Consider the following 14,059-nt stretch of genomic DNA (forward strand, 5'->3'; position numbering starts at 1 on the left):
CTCGCGCTGGGAGTTGGAGACTGGAGCTGCTCCTATTCGGCCATCTTGCTCCGCCCACCCTTCAACTGTGGGTTTTTCATGGATGTCCTTTATGAAGTTGAGGACATTCTCTTTCATTCCTAGTTTGTTGAACGTTTTATCATGACAGCGTGTTGGACTTTGTCAAATTATTTTTCTGCATTGGTTGAAGTGATCATGTGGTTTTTGTCCTTTATTTTACTGGTATGGTGTATAACATTAATTTTCTGAATTCCTGAGATAAATCTTTTTGTCATGGTATATAATCCTTTTTATATGCTGCTGGATTCAGTTTAAAATTATTTTGTTGAGGGTTTTTTAAATTTACACTAATAAGGAATGTTGGACTATGTTTTTCTTTCCTTGTGGTGCCTTTATCCGCTTTTGTATTAGTAATACTGGCCTCATAGAATGAGTTGGGAAGTGTTCCTTCCTCTCCTGTGTTTTTGGAAAAATGTGTGAAGGATTGGTGTTAATTATTAAACATTTGGTAGAATCTACCAGTCAAGCTATCTGGTTCTGTTTTTTTTCTTTGTGGGAAGATTTTGATTACTAATTCAATCCCTTTACTTGTTAATAGGTCTACTCAGATACTGTTTCTTCTTGAGTCAGGTTTGGTAGTTTGTGTCTTTCTTGGAATTGTCCATTTCGTCTAGATTATCTACTTTCTTTGGCATTATTATTATTATTTTTGAGACAGAGTCTCACACTGTCACCTGGGCTGGAGTACAGTGGCATGATCTCGGCTCATTGCAAGCTCTGCCTCCTGGGTTCAAGTGATTCTCCTGACTCAGCCTCCCAAGTAGCTGGGATTACAGGCAACCCACGCCCGGTTAATTTTTTGTATTTTTAGTAGAGACGGGGTTTCACCATGTTGGTCAGACTGGTCTCAAACTCCTGACCTCGTGATTCGCTCGCCTCGGCCTCCCAAAGTGCTGGGATTACAGGTATGAGCCACCGTGCCTGGCTGGCATTATTTTTTGTTTTTATTTATTTCCATAGGTTTGTGAGGGAACAGGTGGTGTTTGGTTACATTGGTAAGTTCTTTAGCAGTAATTTCTGAGATTTGGGTGGACCCATCACCCAAGCAGTATACACTGTACCCAATTTGTAGTCTTTTATCCCTCACCCTCCTTCCACCCTTTCCCCCACCAATCCCCAATGTCCATTGTATCATTCTTATGCTTTTGCATCCTCATAGCTTAGCTCCCATTTATGAGTGAGAACATACGATGTTTAGTTTTCTAATCCTGAGTTGTTTCTACATCACAGGATAGTTCTCTCTCAGGAATATTCTGCGTTGTCATTTTTAGTCTCATATCCCAAGCTCTGAAGGGCACAGGGATCAACTCAGGCCACGTGCATGGATACTTGACCATTGATAGTTGCTGAACCTTAGCCATTTATGCCATCTCGGTAAAAGCAATGCCTTCCAAGCAAATCTCTGGAATAATTTTACTGAAGCATGACAGAATTCGCGTGGAAGAAGACAGCTCCTGAAATATCCATGACAGCTACCACAGACACAGTGCTCACTGCCCCAACAGGACCCGGGGAATCTCCATCTGCCACACAGTCCCCCAAGGGGAAACAGAGGCATCAAAGGTTCCAGGGATGAGGTGGCAGTCAATGTGGGCAGCCAATGGCAGCCACGAGTTCAATTTTTTGGCATTATATATTACTTTTTAACATTTAACATTTTTATAGACTACTTTTCAAAGTTTCTGCTGTTTATTTTTTATTTTTATTTACTTATTTTTGAGACAGGGTTTCACTCTGTTGCCCTGACTGGTGTGCAATGGCATGATTACAACTCACTGCAGCTTGACCTGCAGAGCTTAAATAATCCTCCCACCTCAGCCACCCAAGTAGCAGGGACTACAGGTACACGCCACCACACCCTTCTAAGTTTTTAAATTTTTTGTAAAGATGAGGTCTCACTATATTGCCCAGGCTACTCTTGAACTCCTGAGCTCAAGCAATCCTCCTGCCTTGGCCTCCCAAAATGTTAAGATTACAGGCATGAGCCGTCACACCCAGCTTCTGCTGTTTTATTTTATTTATTTTTTATTATTATTATTATTTTTTGAGATGGAGTCTTGCTCTGTCACTCAGGCTGGAGTGCAGTGGCACAATCTCAGCTCTCTGCAACCTCTGCCTCCTGGGTTCAAGCGATTCTCATGTCTTAGCCTCCCAAGTAGCTTACAGGAAACTGCCACCACGCTCAGCTAATTTTTGTATTTTTTTAGTAGAGACAGGGTTTCGCCATGTTGGCCAGGCTGGTCTCGAACTCCTGACCTCAAGTAGTCTGCCCACCTCGGCCTCCCAAAGTGCTGGGATTACAGGCATGAGCCACCGTGCCCAACCGGTTTCTGCTGTTTTAGATTGACCTTTCTTCAGTTAGTCCAAATTAAGAAGGTTTAATATTATATATGAAAGTGGCACACTAAGGAAACTAGCATTCTTTCTTTTTAAGAATCACCAATGTTATTAATTAATATTTTATATTTTGTCTTTTAGGATTATATATTCATCAAACAGAAACATAAAAAACTATGAAGAGGAAATTCTTAGGAAAAAGATAGTGGAGACTGGGATATCACAAAAGCAACTTGACATCAGTTTTCCACAGTGTAAAAACTCATCTGATTGTTCTCTTCAGAAGCATGAAATTCCAGAGGATATCAGTGACAGAGATGACGATTTCATTTCCAATGGTGAGGTATTTTTTATGGAGTTTTATTTATAGCCATGAAAATAATTATATTCTGGTACAGTTAACAGAAAAACATACTTCAAAGATATACTTTGCTGATTTTTTTTTTAATAAGCATGGAGAACTGAAAACACTAGTATTGTTAACTCCCAATTTTTCCCAAGTAATTGGAGATAGGCTTATTATGAATAAATCCATACATAACTCACAATTTTCCTTTTAGCCACTATGCCTCTGTGTTATTGTCCTTATAATCTATAGAGATAAAGAAGCTTTAGCAGAGTCAGTTCTGTTTAATACCCTAACAAAAATGGTAGCCTAGTTTTATGAATATTAAATGGTTAAGAAATACATAAATACTATAATACATATGGCATTTTACCATGAAAAAGGCCTGAAGTTTGCTTGTCGAAGTGGATTTCAGAAGGGTTGCAGCTTGTGAGTTGTTGCAGATTGATGGAAAGAGAATATTAAGGAGGGATGCATGCATAGAGAGAGGTTCTGACAGAAAACCTGAGGTCCCTGGATCAGAGAACAGACCATTTATCACTTGCAGAGCATCTTAGTGCCAGTTCTCAGCTCCTAAACTCTGTGAGGCACTGCAGTGAGGGCCTGATGTTACCCAGCCCATGCAGTGGGATTGCACCACTGAAGAGGAACACCAAAACTAGGAAACTCTAAGCTTTCACAGGTTTCTGGCAGATCTTCCCATTCTCCTCTCTAGAGACAGAAAGACCTTTCTTTGGAAGGTAAATCTTTGGGAGGGGAGGATAAGGTAGTTTCCTTACCCTGTAATATAAGGAAATGATTTCCAGAGGAGGAAAGTTTCTCAATTTTTCTGAAGTAATACATATCTCCAGTTTCCAAGGCATGTTTGCTGTTTAATCATCCTTTAACCAAGTTTACTGGTGCTCTGCTTAGACAGATCAGACCATGCTGACACATAAAAATATTCATAGAAAAGTGTCTCCCAATAGTTGGTTATCTGAAGTTAGATGGGAATTTATAAAACCAGATATAGATGAGTGTGTCTTATAACACATGCAGTAAACTGAGGTATCTGGTATTTAGGTGTGCGTGTGTATGTGCATGGCTCAGTTCAACTGAGTGCAGCTTTCTGCATTAATTTAGTGTTTCTCATCTGAATTTTGCACCTAAGCAAATGCAAAATTTATGTTATGCTCAAAATGTTCCCTAATACATGAATTGTATTGGATCAAACTCATTTTTTCAAAACAAGTGTTAGAGCAGAATTGATTGTATTTGAAAACATTTGTTGGGCTAAAGGATCTTATTACTGGTGTGTAAAGCAACAATTACTCATCTGATTTATCCTGGTTAGATTCCTGTTATATTACAGTCAACATATCTGTTTATGAGTGAATGAATAGACATTCTAGACCTTGAGGTAGATCATTCATATGCTTTATTTAATTTCATCTCATAAAACCCTAGGAAGTGTTACAGACTGATTTTATCAATAAGACCCAGATAGGACTCTAAGACTCAGAGAGCATAAAAGACTTTCCTGAGGTCACACACAGCAGTTGACAGAGCTGATATTTGAAATCCAGTTTTCTTACTCTAGTCTAAAGCTCTGCTGTGGCTCTATGGCAACCCTTTAAAGTGGCCAAATAAGTTGTGAGTTTAAGTGAAAAGAGCCTCTGCCTTTTGACTGTTTTCTCCATCACTCCATGGAAAATCGCCACGTTCACCAGTAACCTCCTAGTTGTCAGGTTAGCAGACATTTTTTTGTCTACATTTTATAAACCTTTTGGCAGCCTTTCATACTGTTAATACTGCCCTCCTTGAAACTTCTGTTTTCGGTGACACCATGCTTTCCTGATTTTCTTTCTTGGCCAATTCTCAGTCTTCTTTACTGATCTATCATCTTTCTGCCCCTTAAATAAATGGTATTCTGTAATTTTTTTGAGCTTCATGTCCAATCACTGACTAAACATATCTGTTAAAGTCTACCTTATTTTTTTATTTTTTAAATCTTTATTGTTTTTAATGAGATGGGGTCTCACTCTGTCACCCAAGCAAGAGTACAGCATCATGATCTCAGCTCGCTGCAACCTCTACCTCCCAGGCCCAAGTGATCCTCCCACCTCAGCCTCTCGAGTAACTGGGCCCACAGGGGTGACCACCATGTCTGGCTAATATTTTGTATTTTTAGTAGAGATGAGGTTTCCCTGCGTTGCCCAGGCTGGTCTTGAACTCCTGAGCTCAGGCAATCCACCCACCTCAGCCTTCTAAAGTGCTGGGATTATAGGCATGAGCCACTGTGCCCAGCCAAAATATATCTTAAATATCTCAAATGTAACCTGTTCCAAATTCAACTTGTGGGACTCTGTCACCAGTGACTGATCTTCACCAGATCTACTGGCCAAAGTTTGTTGACAAGCAAAGTTATGATAAACAGTTGTTAAAAGAAAAACGTTAGATAAAATAAACCTGAGTTTATCTGAACAAAGAACAATTCATGAGTCATGCAGCACTCAGAACCAGAAGAGGTTCAGAGAACTCTGCTCTACAACTGGTCAGTGAGTATGTATAAACAGAACATGGAAGTAAAGTACAGAAATGACTTGATTGGTTATAGCTAAGTGTTTGCCTTATTTGGACATGGTCAGATCAGTTGGCTGCTTGTGATTGGGCAAAGCTTGGCTGCTTATAATTGGCTGAGATCTAGCTATCTATTACCAAAAATAAACACTCCTAAGTTAGGTTAGGTTTTAGTTTGTTTACATACTAAGGTTGCAGTTCCTTAAGTAGGAACTCAAAGTATGGAGGCAGCCTTAGTTCAAATTTAAGTTAACAATTTCTGCCTTTAGATTAGTCTCTTGATTGTGAGATCGACCAAAACCTTGGGCATTGATGCCAGTCTCTTGATACCATCATAATGGACTCATTTGGTCTCAGAGTAGAACTTACTGGTCTCCATGTCAGATCAGTTAAATTATTCTTTACATTCTCACTGTTTTAGTCAAAGTTAAGACCATTTAATGCACAATGGATGGCAGCATACAAATATTTAAGACTCCTGAGAGGATATGGTATCCAGGGATGCTACTATCATGACTATCAGGAGGCTAATACCAAAAGACAAAAGTGTACTGCCAGGCGTGGTGGCTCACGCCTTTAATCCCAGCACTTTGGGAGGCTGAGGCGGGTGGATCACGAGGTCAGGAGATTGAGACCATCCTGGCTAACACGGTGAAACCCCATCTCTACTAAAAATACAAAAAAAAAAATTAGCCTGGCGTGGTGACATGCGCCTGTAGTCCCAGCTACTTGGGAGGCTGAGGCAGGAGAATGGCGTAAACCCAGGAGGCAAAGCTTGCAGTGAGCTGAGATCGCGCCACTGCACTCCAGCCTGGGCGACAGAGCAAGACTCTGTCTCAAAAAAAAAAAAAAAAAAAAGTGTACTCCTTTGTAGGGGCCCTTACAAACCAAACTGATCAAAATTAATCAAATAAAAATTTAGGCAAGATAGTTCAATAATATTTGAGTCAAATTGGTCATAGTCTGTTCAGGGAATGATGGTGATTAAGGACTGTAGTTTACTGTAGAATGATCTGATTTCAAAAGGTATCCAAGTTTGTGACCAGCCTGGGGAACATAAGGAGACTCTGTATCTATAAAACATAAAATTAGCTGAGCATGGTGGTGTATACCTGTAGCCCCAGCTACTTGTGAGGCTAGGGTGGGAGGGTTGAATTGCTTGAGCCCAGGATTTTGAAGCTATAGTAAGCTATGTTCATGCCACTGCACTCCAGCCTGAGTGGCAAAGCAAGACTCCGTCTCTAAAAAATAAAATAAAATTTTTTAAAGATAATCCAATATTGTTGTTAGCCTGATAACACAGGTCATAGTAACCTAGAGACCCACAAGAAGAAACATAGAGATTAGAAATTTTTCTAAATTCTAATTAAGAAGTAATTAATTTTAATTAAAAATTAGAAAAAGATGTTCATGAAGAGGCTTCATTTTTGGTGTATAATTTTTGGTGTATAATTTTGTGATAATACTACCTATATTTAAATATGTATATTTAAAAGTATACAGTCATGTGCTGCATAATGACATTTTGGTCAACAATGGACCACATATATGACAAAGGTTTTACAAGATTATGATACCGGATTTTTACTGTACCTTTTCTATGCTTACATACACAACTACTTACCATTCTGTTACAGTTGCCAACACTATTCATTGCAGTAACACGCAGTGCAGGTTTATAGCCTAGGAGCAGTGGGCTATACCATATGGCCTATGTGTGTAATAGGCTATATCATCTAGGTTTGTGTAAGTACACTCTGTGATGTTCACACAGGAATGAAATCAGCTAACAACCTATTTCTCAGAACTGTCATTAAGGGATGCATGACTGTTATTAAGCAATGCATGACTCTATGTTTACATGTAAGTAGAAATACATTTCAAAGGAGAAAGTCTAGATGATTTAACCTTTTTGTTTTATTTTTAATTTACTACTTACATATTCCAACTAATTGAGATAATTATGTGGGAAACCTCTTGATAATAATAGAAAACAATTTTTGGATGTTTGTAATGTTAAACTATGTTTTAGTCTTGTTTTTCTTTTTTAAAGATAATTATGACTTGGAGCCTGCATCTGAATTAGGAGAAGATTTATTGAAGCTTTATGTGAAACCTTGTTGCCCAGATATTGATATTTTTGTTGATGGAAAACGTTTTAAAGCTCACAGGTAAATAGACATGACTAATTTGCTGTCTTGGTTGTGACTGTAGAGTGTGGAAGGGCAGCTGTCTCTTTCCAGCACGGTAGTTTTCAAGCTTTGATTTTCACACAGGCCACAGGGGTTCCATGAAGGCCAAAGGGGTTCCACTGTGATTCCTCTGGGGGGAGTTGAACAGGGGAAGAGGTTGACCATCAGGCAAGGTTTTCTGCAGGTTTTCACACATGCACACGTGGGCCCACCCAGACATGTGCATGTATATGTTTCTGCCAGAGCAGATCTCATCTATGTTCTGCATGGGGCATGAACCTAAGATTTTATTAGAAGAAAATGTTCTGCTGCCTAAAATAGATTTGAAAGCCACTGTCACAGAAAATGTAGTTAAATGCAGTTTTTAATTTTATAGGCATTATAGTATTGAGAAGTATTATTTCTACATGAATGACATGTATTTTCTCTGAATGCATTTTGGCTCAGATTCTGTGTTTCAAAATAGATGATGCTCATGAATAGCATTGATTAGGAGGTTTAATATTTCAATGTACTTTTTAAAAACCATTGTTCTGCTTCAGAATTGGGTTGCTTAAACATTCCAGGCGTTTAGATTTCAAATTAAAGCCGGTTGCCTATTTTAGTCAGGCTCTTTGATTGCAAGTAACTAGAATCTGCTTAAAAGCAGAAAAAAATTTAATAAGAAATACATATTATCTTTTGGAACTCAAGGGAAAGAAGTACAGCTGGGTCTCACTGTGGACTAGAATCTGAACCAGAAAACTTAGGAACCCAGACAGTTCTTCCTCCTTCTCTTTGTGTTTCAAATAGAATGTTGGTAAGAAGTTATTCTGATGCTTCTGAAGAGGAAGAACTGGAGTATTTGCAGTGGCAAGTGGTAATCTTCTACATTCAGGGGTACATAGCCCCTAATGAAATTAGCAGTGGGTTTAGGTTACTGTAATCCAGCAAGCCAAATAGTGGTAATATTTGTACTCTCAGAAATCACACTGGTTTTGCCAGTTGACAGCAATACAACCCCAGGATTGCTAGTCTGAACTAGACTATTTACTATTCAAAATTTAACTTTTCTCTATGGGAATATGTACTTTGTAAATATACATGTATGCATTTTCCTAATTCTTGTGAAATCTGCATTAAATATTGCAAAATTCAGAATATAATCTAGATTGATCATTATATTTTCCATCTCATGGGTATATTTCCTAAATCATGGTGTGGGTGTGGTTGTGTGTCTCTCTGTCTTGTTTTCACTTTTTTTTCTGACCAACACAATTTTATTTAAAAAATTAATTTTATTTTGTGTCCAGGTTTTTCATGAGACCATGTGGGCATCCTACCAAAGTTACAGAGCCCTAAAGCTATTGCCGTCATACAGGGAATGCAGGACCCTGTGACCATTTGCAATATGTCCTCAAACAGTGCCTATATTTGGCCTCTCCCTGTGTGCTGCCTGACAATGAACTAACAGGACTGTGTTTTAGGAGCTGGACCTAGAATATTAGGTTTGTATTCCAGGACAGCTCTTGCTCACATTTCTGGTTTATTTTGTTCACCTAGCAATAAAAAAAAAAATTCATATTAACTAGAAAGACAATAAGTTTTCCTACTTTTTTCTTGCCCTTATGTAAGTTAGAATAGCAAATTCTAAATTATAAAGTTACCTTCCTAGTCCAGACTCAAGCATCTTTCTGTTTATAGTACATACTAATTTTATTATGCAGTTTAAGGAATATTGTGTCAGTAGTTCAGAGAATACATATTCATCTAAAGCCCAACATTGGAACTTTCTCAGTTACTTCTTGTTCTAGATGATCATTGTCAGCATTCTTCTAGTGGTGTGGCTAAAAATCCTTTTGTAATATGGCTGCTTTAATTTTTTAATTATACATACTTATATATTAAAAGATCAAGTACTTACAAAGGACCAAGATTTATGACTGGAATTTTATTCAGTTTAGGTATCAACGTTTTTAAAACCTTAGTTTGCTAGTTTAATGTGCCCAAATTGGTATGGTCTTCTATTAAGCTAATCTTTCTCTCGTGGTCAAGTTACTTCCTCGGTAACAGTTCTTCCAAGGTAGTCTCTCCAGTTGCTCTGTCCATTCTTTACCATGGTCCTCAGCCCAATCCTTGGAACACTTTGTATGCTGAAAGACAGCCTGATGCCAGTCACTTGCTTGTGGTGGCACAACTAAGCCAAAGAAATCATTGTAACAGAGTGGTTAAGAGTGTGTGGACTGTAGGGACAATCTGCACAGGTTTTAATTTCATGTCCACCATTATTAGCTGTGTGAATTTGGGTAAGTCATTTAACCATTCATTCTGCATTTCAGTGTCCTTATCAGAGATGGGGGTTATAACAGTCTCCATCTCATAATGTGATTGTGAGAATTAAATTACAGTTGTTACTGAGCACTCAATGGGCTTACTACCTGATTAGCCTTCATGGATTCCATTAGTTAGTTATGTTACTACTTTTCTGAATATTGTATCCTGGGATACTACTGCACATTACCCCTTGTTGTGGACCTCTGTAACATTATCTTCCTGCCCTAGATGCTCTCAGTTACCATATGAATACCTTTCTTTCTGCTTGTATTTATTCCTGTCACCTTCAGTCTACTTCTAAGTATCTGCCTGAGCCACTGCATTGCTGACTTCCCCTTTTTTTTTTTAAGATGGAGTCTTGCTCTGTTGCCCAGGCTGGAGTGCAGTGGCACTATCCCTGGTCACTGCAAACTCCGCCTCCTGGGTTCACACCATTCTCCTGCCTCAGCCTCCCAAGTACCTGGGACTACAGGCGCCCGCCACCACGCCTGGCTAATTTTTTGTATTTTTTAGTAGAGACGGGGTTTCACTGTGTTTGCCAGGATAGTCTTGATCTCCTGACCTTGTGATCTGCCTGCCTCGGCCCCCAAAGTGCTGGCATTACAGGCGTGAGCCACTGCACCTGGCTGCTGAATTCTCATTTTGTAGTATAATTTATTATTTTAATGTTTTATGAAAGAAGTTTAATGTTACATTTTTAAGATAATTTGTTACACTTCTGTGTTCTGTAATTAAAATTCTCTTATGCTGCCTCATTGAAAAAGAACAGTCATTCTTTTTTTTTTTCCTAAGACAAAGTTTTGCTCTTTTGCCCAGGCTGGAGTGCAGTGGCATAATCTCGGCTCACTGCAACCTCTGCCCCCTGGGTTCAAGCGATTCTCATGTCTCACCCTCCCAAGTAGCTGGGATTACAGGCGCACACCACCAACCTTGGCTAATTTTTGTATTTTTTAGTAGAGACAGGGTTTCACCATGTTGGCCAGGCTGGTCTCGAACTCCTGACCTCAAGTGATTCACCCGCCTCAGCCTCCCAAAGTGCTAGTATTACATATATGAGCCACTGTGCCTGGCCCCGTCATTTCTAACTTTAGCTTTGTGACACTCAAAATCTGGTATATCTTCCAGAATACCTTTCTTATCAGTGCCTGATAATATACCATTAGACATTCATTCATTTGGTTAAGATGTCAAATCTTCCTTTAATATCTCTCTGAATATTTAGTAAATTGGCACTGTGTCCTAAGATCATTGTTCTGTATGTCCTTGAAAAAGCTAAAAGTTTTTTCAGAAGTGGTATGATTTAGTAATTAAGAAGTTGGTCTTTTTGTGTTTAGATTATGATTCCACCACTTATTTTGAAAATTCCACCACTTATTAATTGTTGAGAGTAACTTAATCTCTCCAAGTTTCAATATTTTTATCTGTAAAAGGAATAGTAGTAGAAATTATAGCATGGAATAGCTGTGAAGATTGAATCATATAATGCACATGAAGCACTTAGCATAGTACCTGGCACATTGTAAGCTTTCAAAAGTAAATGTTAGTTGCTATAAGTATGTAATAGATATCTGTAAGACCGGCACATATATTGCCTGTTCTAGCTTGCCTTATATCAGGGGGCAAACTGTGGCCTAAATGTGGTTAAGTGGCCTGTTTTTGTATGAGGCAACAAAAAAGCAGAGGCAAGTAATGCCACAGGGACCTGCAAGTCTAAAATGCCTTTCAAGAGTCACTTGGGTTTGTTCCCAAACCTACTTATGCCATTTGAATTTATTTTTTTGATGACAATGAATATAAGTCAGTGATACATAAAATATGAAAGAGAAAAGTTATTGTTCCAGTGAAAACTCGGGTGAGTGCTTTGGAAGGATTAAATAAGGATTAAATAAGGGAAGGCACTTTAAAAATTGCTGTTGTGGCCAGGTGCAGTGGCTCACACCTATTATCCCAGCACTCTAGGAGGCTGAGATGAGAGGAGCACTTGAACCAGGGAGTTTGAGACCAGCCTACGCAACAAAGCAAAACCCCATCTCTACAAAAAAATTTAGCTGGGCATGGTGGTGTGCACCATGTAGTCTCAGCTAATTGGGTGGCTGAGGTGGGAAGATCATTTGAGCCTAGGGGTTTGAGGTTGCAATGAGCCAGTAAGTGCCATTGCATTCCAGCTTTGGGAACAGAACAAGACCCTGTCTCAAAAAAAATTAAAATCAAACTAGATATCATAGTGTATATGTGTATTGTTTTTGTGAGAATGACGCTTATATCAGTGAACCCATGTTTAAAAAAAAAAGATGGGTCTTATGATAAAAGATGTGTGAATTAAATGCATATTTCTTAAGTTAGAATAAAATTATAGTATACAGAAATAGCTTTTTTAATTCCTCATTTTTTCAAATAACTAAACAACTGTTACTCCAAATTGTGTTGGGTAATAGGGTATCCACGGCACTTAACTTCAGAAAAGTCCAGTCCTATGAAAGCTATACTCAATGGATGTCACAAAATTCTCAAGAGATGGTTAACTTTGCTTTCACAAAGTTATATTCTCTGAAGTATTTGCTAAGAAGTGACATGGACAATAGTGATTACTCCAAAAATTTAGATTCGTGACTCTGGATTTAACTCTTACTCAGTTATGTGGAATTAAAGCAAATAAATAAATAAATAAATACATTCTTGGAGTAAGAATACTTTAAAAATTAGTCCTACTAAAATTTCCTTCTCTAGAGCTTCTCTGCATAATCCAGGCCATTATTCTGCCTGGAGTAGTGAATGTAGTTCAGCTAACATTGGAAAGTATTGAATAGCAGTGTACTAAAGCAGCAGCAAGGTGGAAATTAGGGCATCTTGATAGAGCCAGAAGCAGCATTAACAGTTGAAATTAAACTTAATCAAAAGGAGAAAATAGTTTTTGGCATGATGGAAAATAAAAAATTTGGCAAAGATTTTTAATACACCATACCATCTACAGCATTATTTTTTAACCTGAGGCATCTGTCCTAATTAAATAGGAATGTTTTCTAAGTTTCTGTTTTAAGGTCAGGGTAATTGTTTAAGCCTCAGATGCTCCTAATTTTACTAAAATGGAAATGGCTGACATGCTGTGTTCAAGTCTTCTGAGGAGTAGACACAAAGATGGGATTAGACTTTCAATAAATGTATTAGGCTAAATGCACGTGAGAGAACATAAGAGAGAAAGGCAGAGAAAACAGAGCTGCCAGACTGCAATGCTGATTTGACTCTAAGTGAAGGAGAAAGAGAAGGAAGTTAGATAGAAGCATCTTAGACTGCAGTGGAGTCCTAAGAAAAGTTGGGCAAGGCCATTAAAGTTCCCATGCCAAAGGCACCCATCAGAGAAGCACCTGTTTTCTAGGGCTAGCCCTGCCTTATTATCCTTGCTGGGCTCAGTTATTGTTGGGAAATAGCTTCTGAGAAGATAGCCTTGTGACCCAGGTGGAATAAATTTCAGAGTGCTATAGCTGAAGCTGTCGGTCATTACGCAGTCAAAGATTAGAGGGGTAGGCCCGGCGCACGGTGACTCACACCTGTAATTCCAGCACTTTGGGGCCGAGGTGGGTGGATCACGAGGTCCAAGATCGAGACCATCCTGGCTAACTTGGTGAAACCCCGTCTCTACTAAAAATACAAAAAGTTAACCGGGCATGGTGACATGTGCCTGTAGTCCCAGTTGCTTGGGAGGCTAAGGCAGGAGAATCGCTTGAATCCAGGAGGCGGAGGTTGCAGTGACTTGAGATTGTGCCACTGCACTCCAGCCTGGACGACAGAGTGAGACTCTGTCTCAAAAAAAAAAAAAGATTAGAGGGGTATATTCTCATGACTGCCACACATATAAATCATGACATGCTATATATGTATTTATATTTCTTTACCACTAGGCATAGTCAGATGAAGTAAGAAATAGTTGTTAAAAAAACATTTATTATTTGCTAGGTATTATGGTGCTGAGATTGGGATTCATAAAGAAATGAATGAAGTACTGAGGATTAAATGGGTTATATATCAATATTCAACAGTGTGATAGAAAAGATTGCCATGGAAAAAAGGCCTGACAGACATCCAATAAACTGCTAAAAGTGGTTTTTTCTAGATCATGGAATTGAAGTAAACAAGGAAGCAGGGTGAGAACTTAAAATTTTCACTTTATCCAATTCTATATTGAAGTTTATTACAAACATATTGTTTTTATAATTTTAAAAAAGTTTTTAAAATCTGGCTTTCCATTTTTAAGGAA

General features: G+C 38.5%; 1 protein-coding gene across 1 annotated transcript in view; it reads left to right on the plus strand.

Moving 5' to 3' along the window:
- BTBD8 (BTB (POZ) domain containing 8) overlaps positions 1 to 14,059 on the plus strand; it is a 77,446-nt gene that overhangs the window by 25,385 nt on the left and 38,002 nt on the right. Inside the window, exons 3-4 of the mRNA XM_011939970.1 lie at positions 2,539 to 2,735; positions 7,356 to 7,473. Coding sequence (XP_011795360.1) covers positions 2,539 to 2,735; positions 7,356 to 7,473 — 315 coding nt within the window. The remainder of the gene's footprint in view (positions 1 to 2,538; positions 2,736 to 7,355; positions 7,474 to 14,059) is intronic.

Source organism: Colobus angolensis, unplaced genomic scaffold (assembly GCF_000951035.1).
Source record: "Colobus angolensis palliatus isolate OR3802 unplaced genomic scaffold, Cang.pa_1.0 Scaffold186, whole genome shotgun sequence".
Classification (NCBI taxonomy): domain Eukaryota; kingdom Metazoa; phylum Chordata; class Mammalia; order Primates; family Cercopithecidae; genus Colobus; species Colobus angolensis.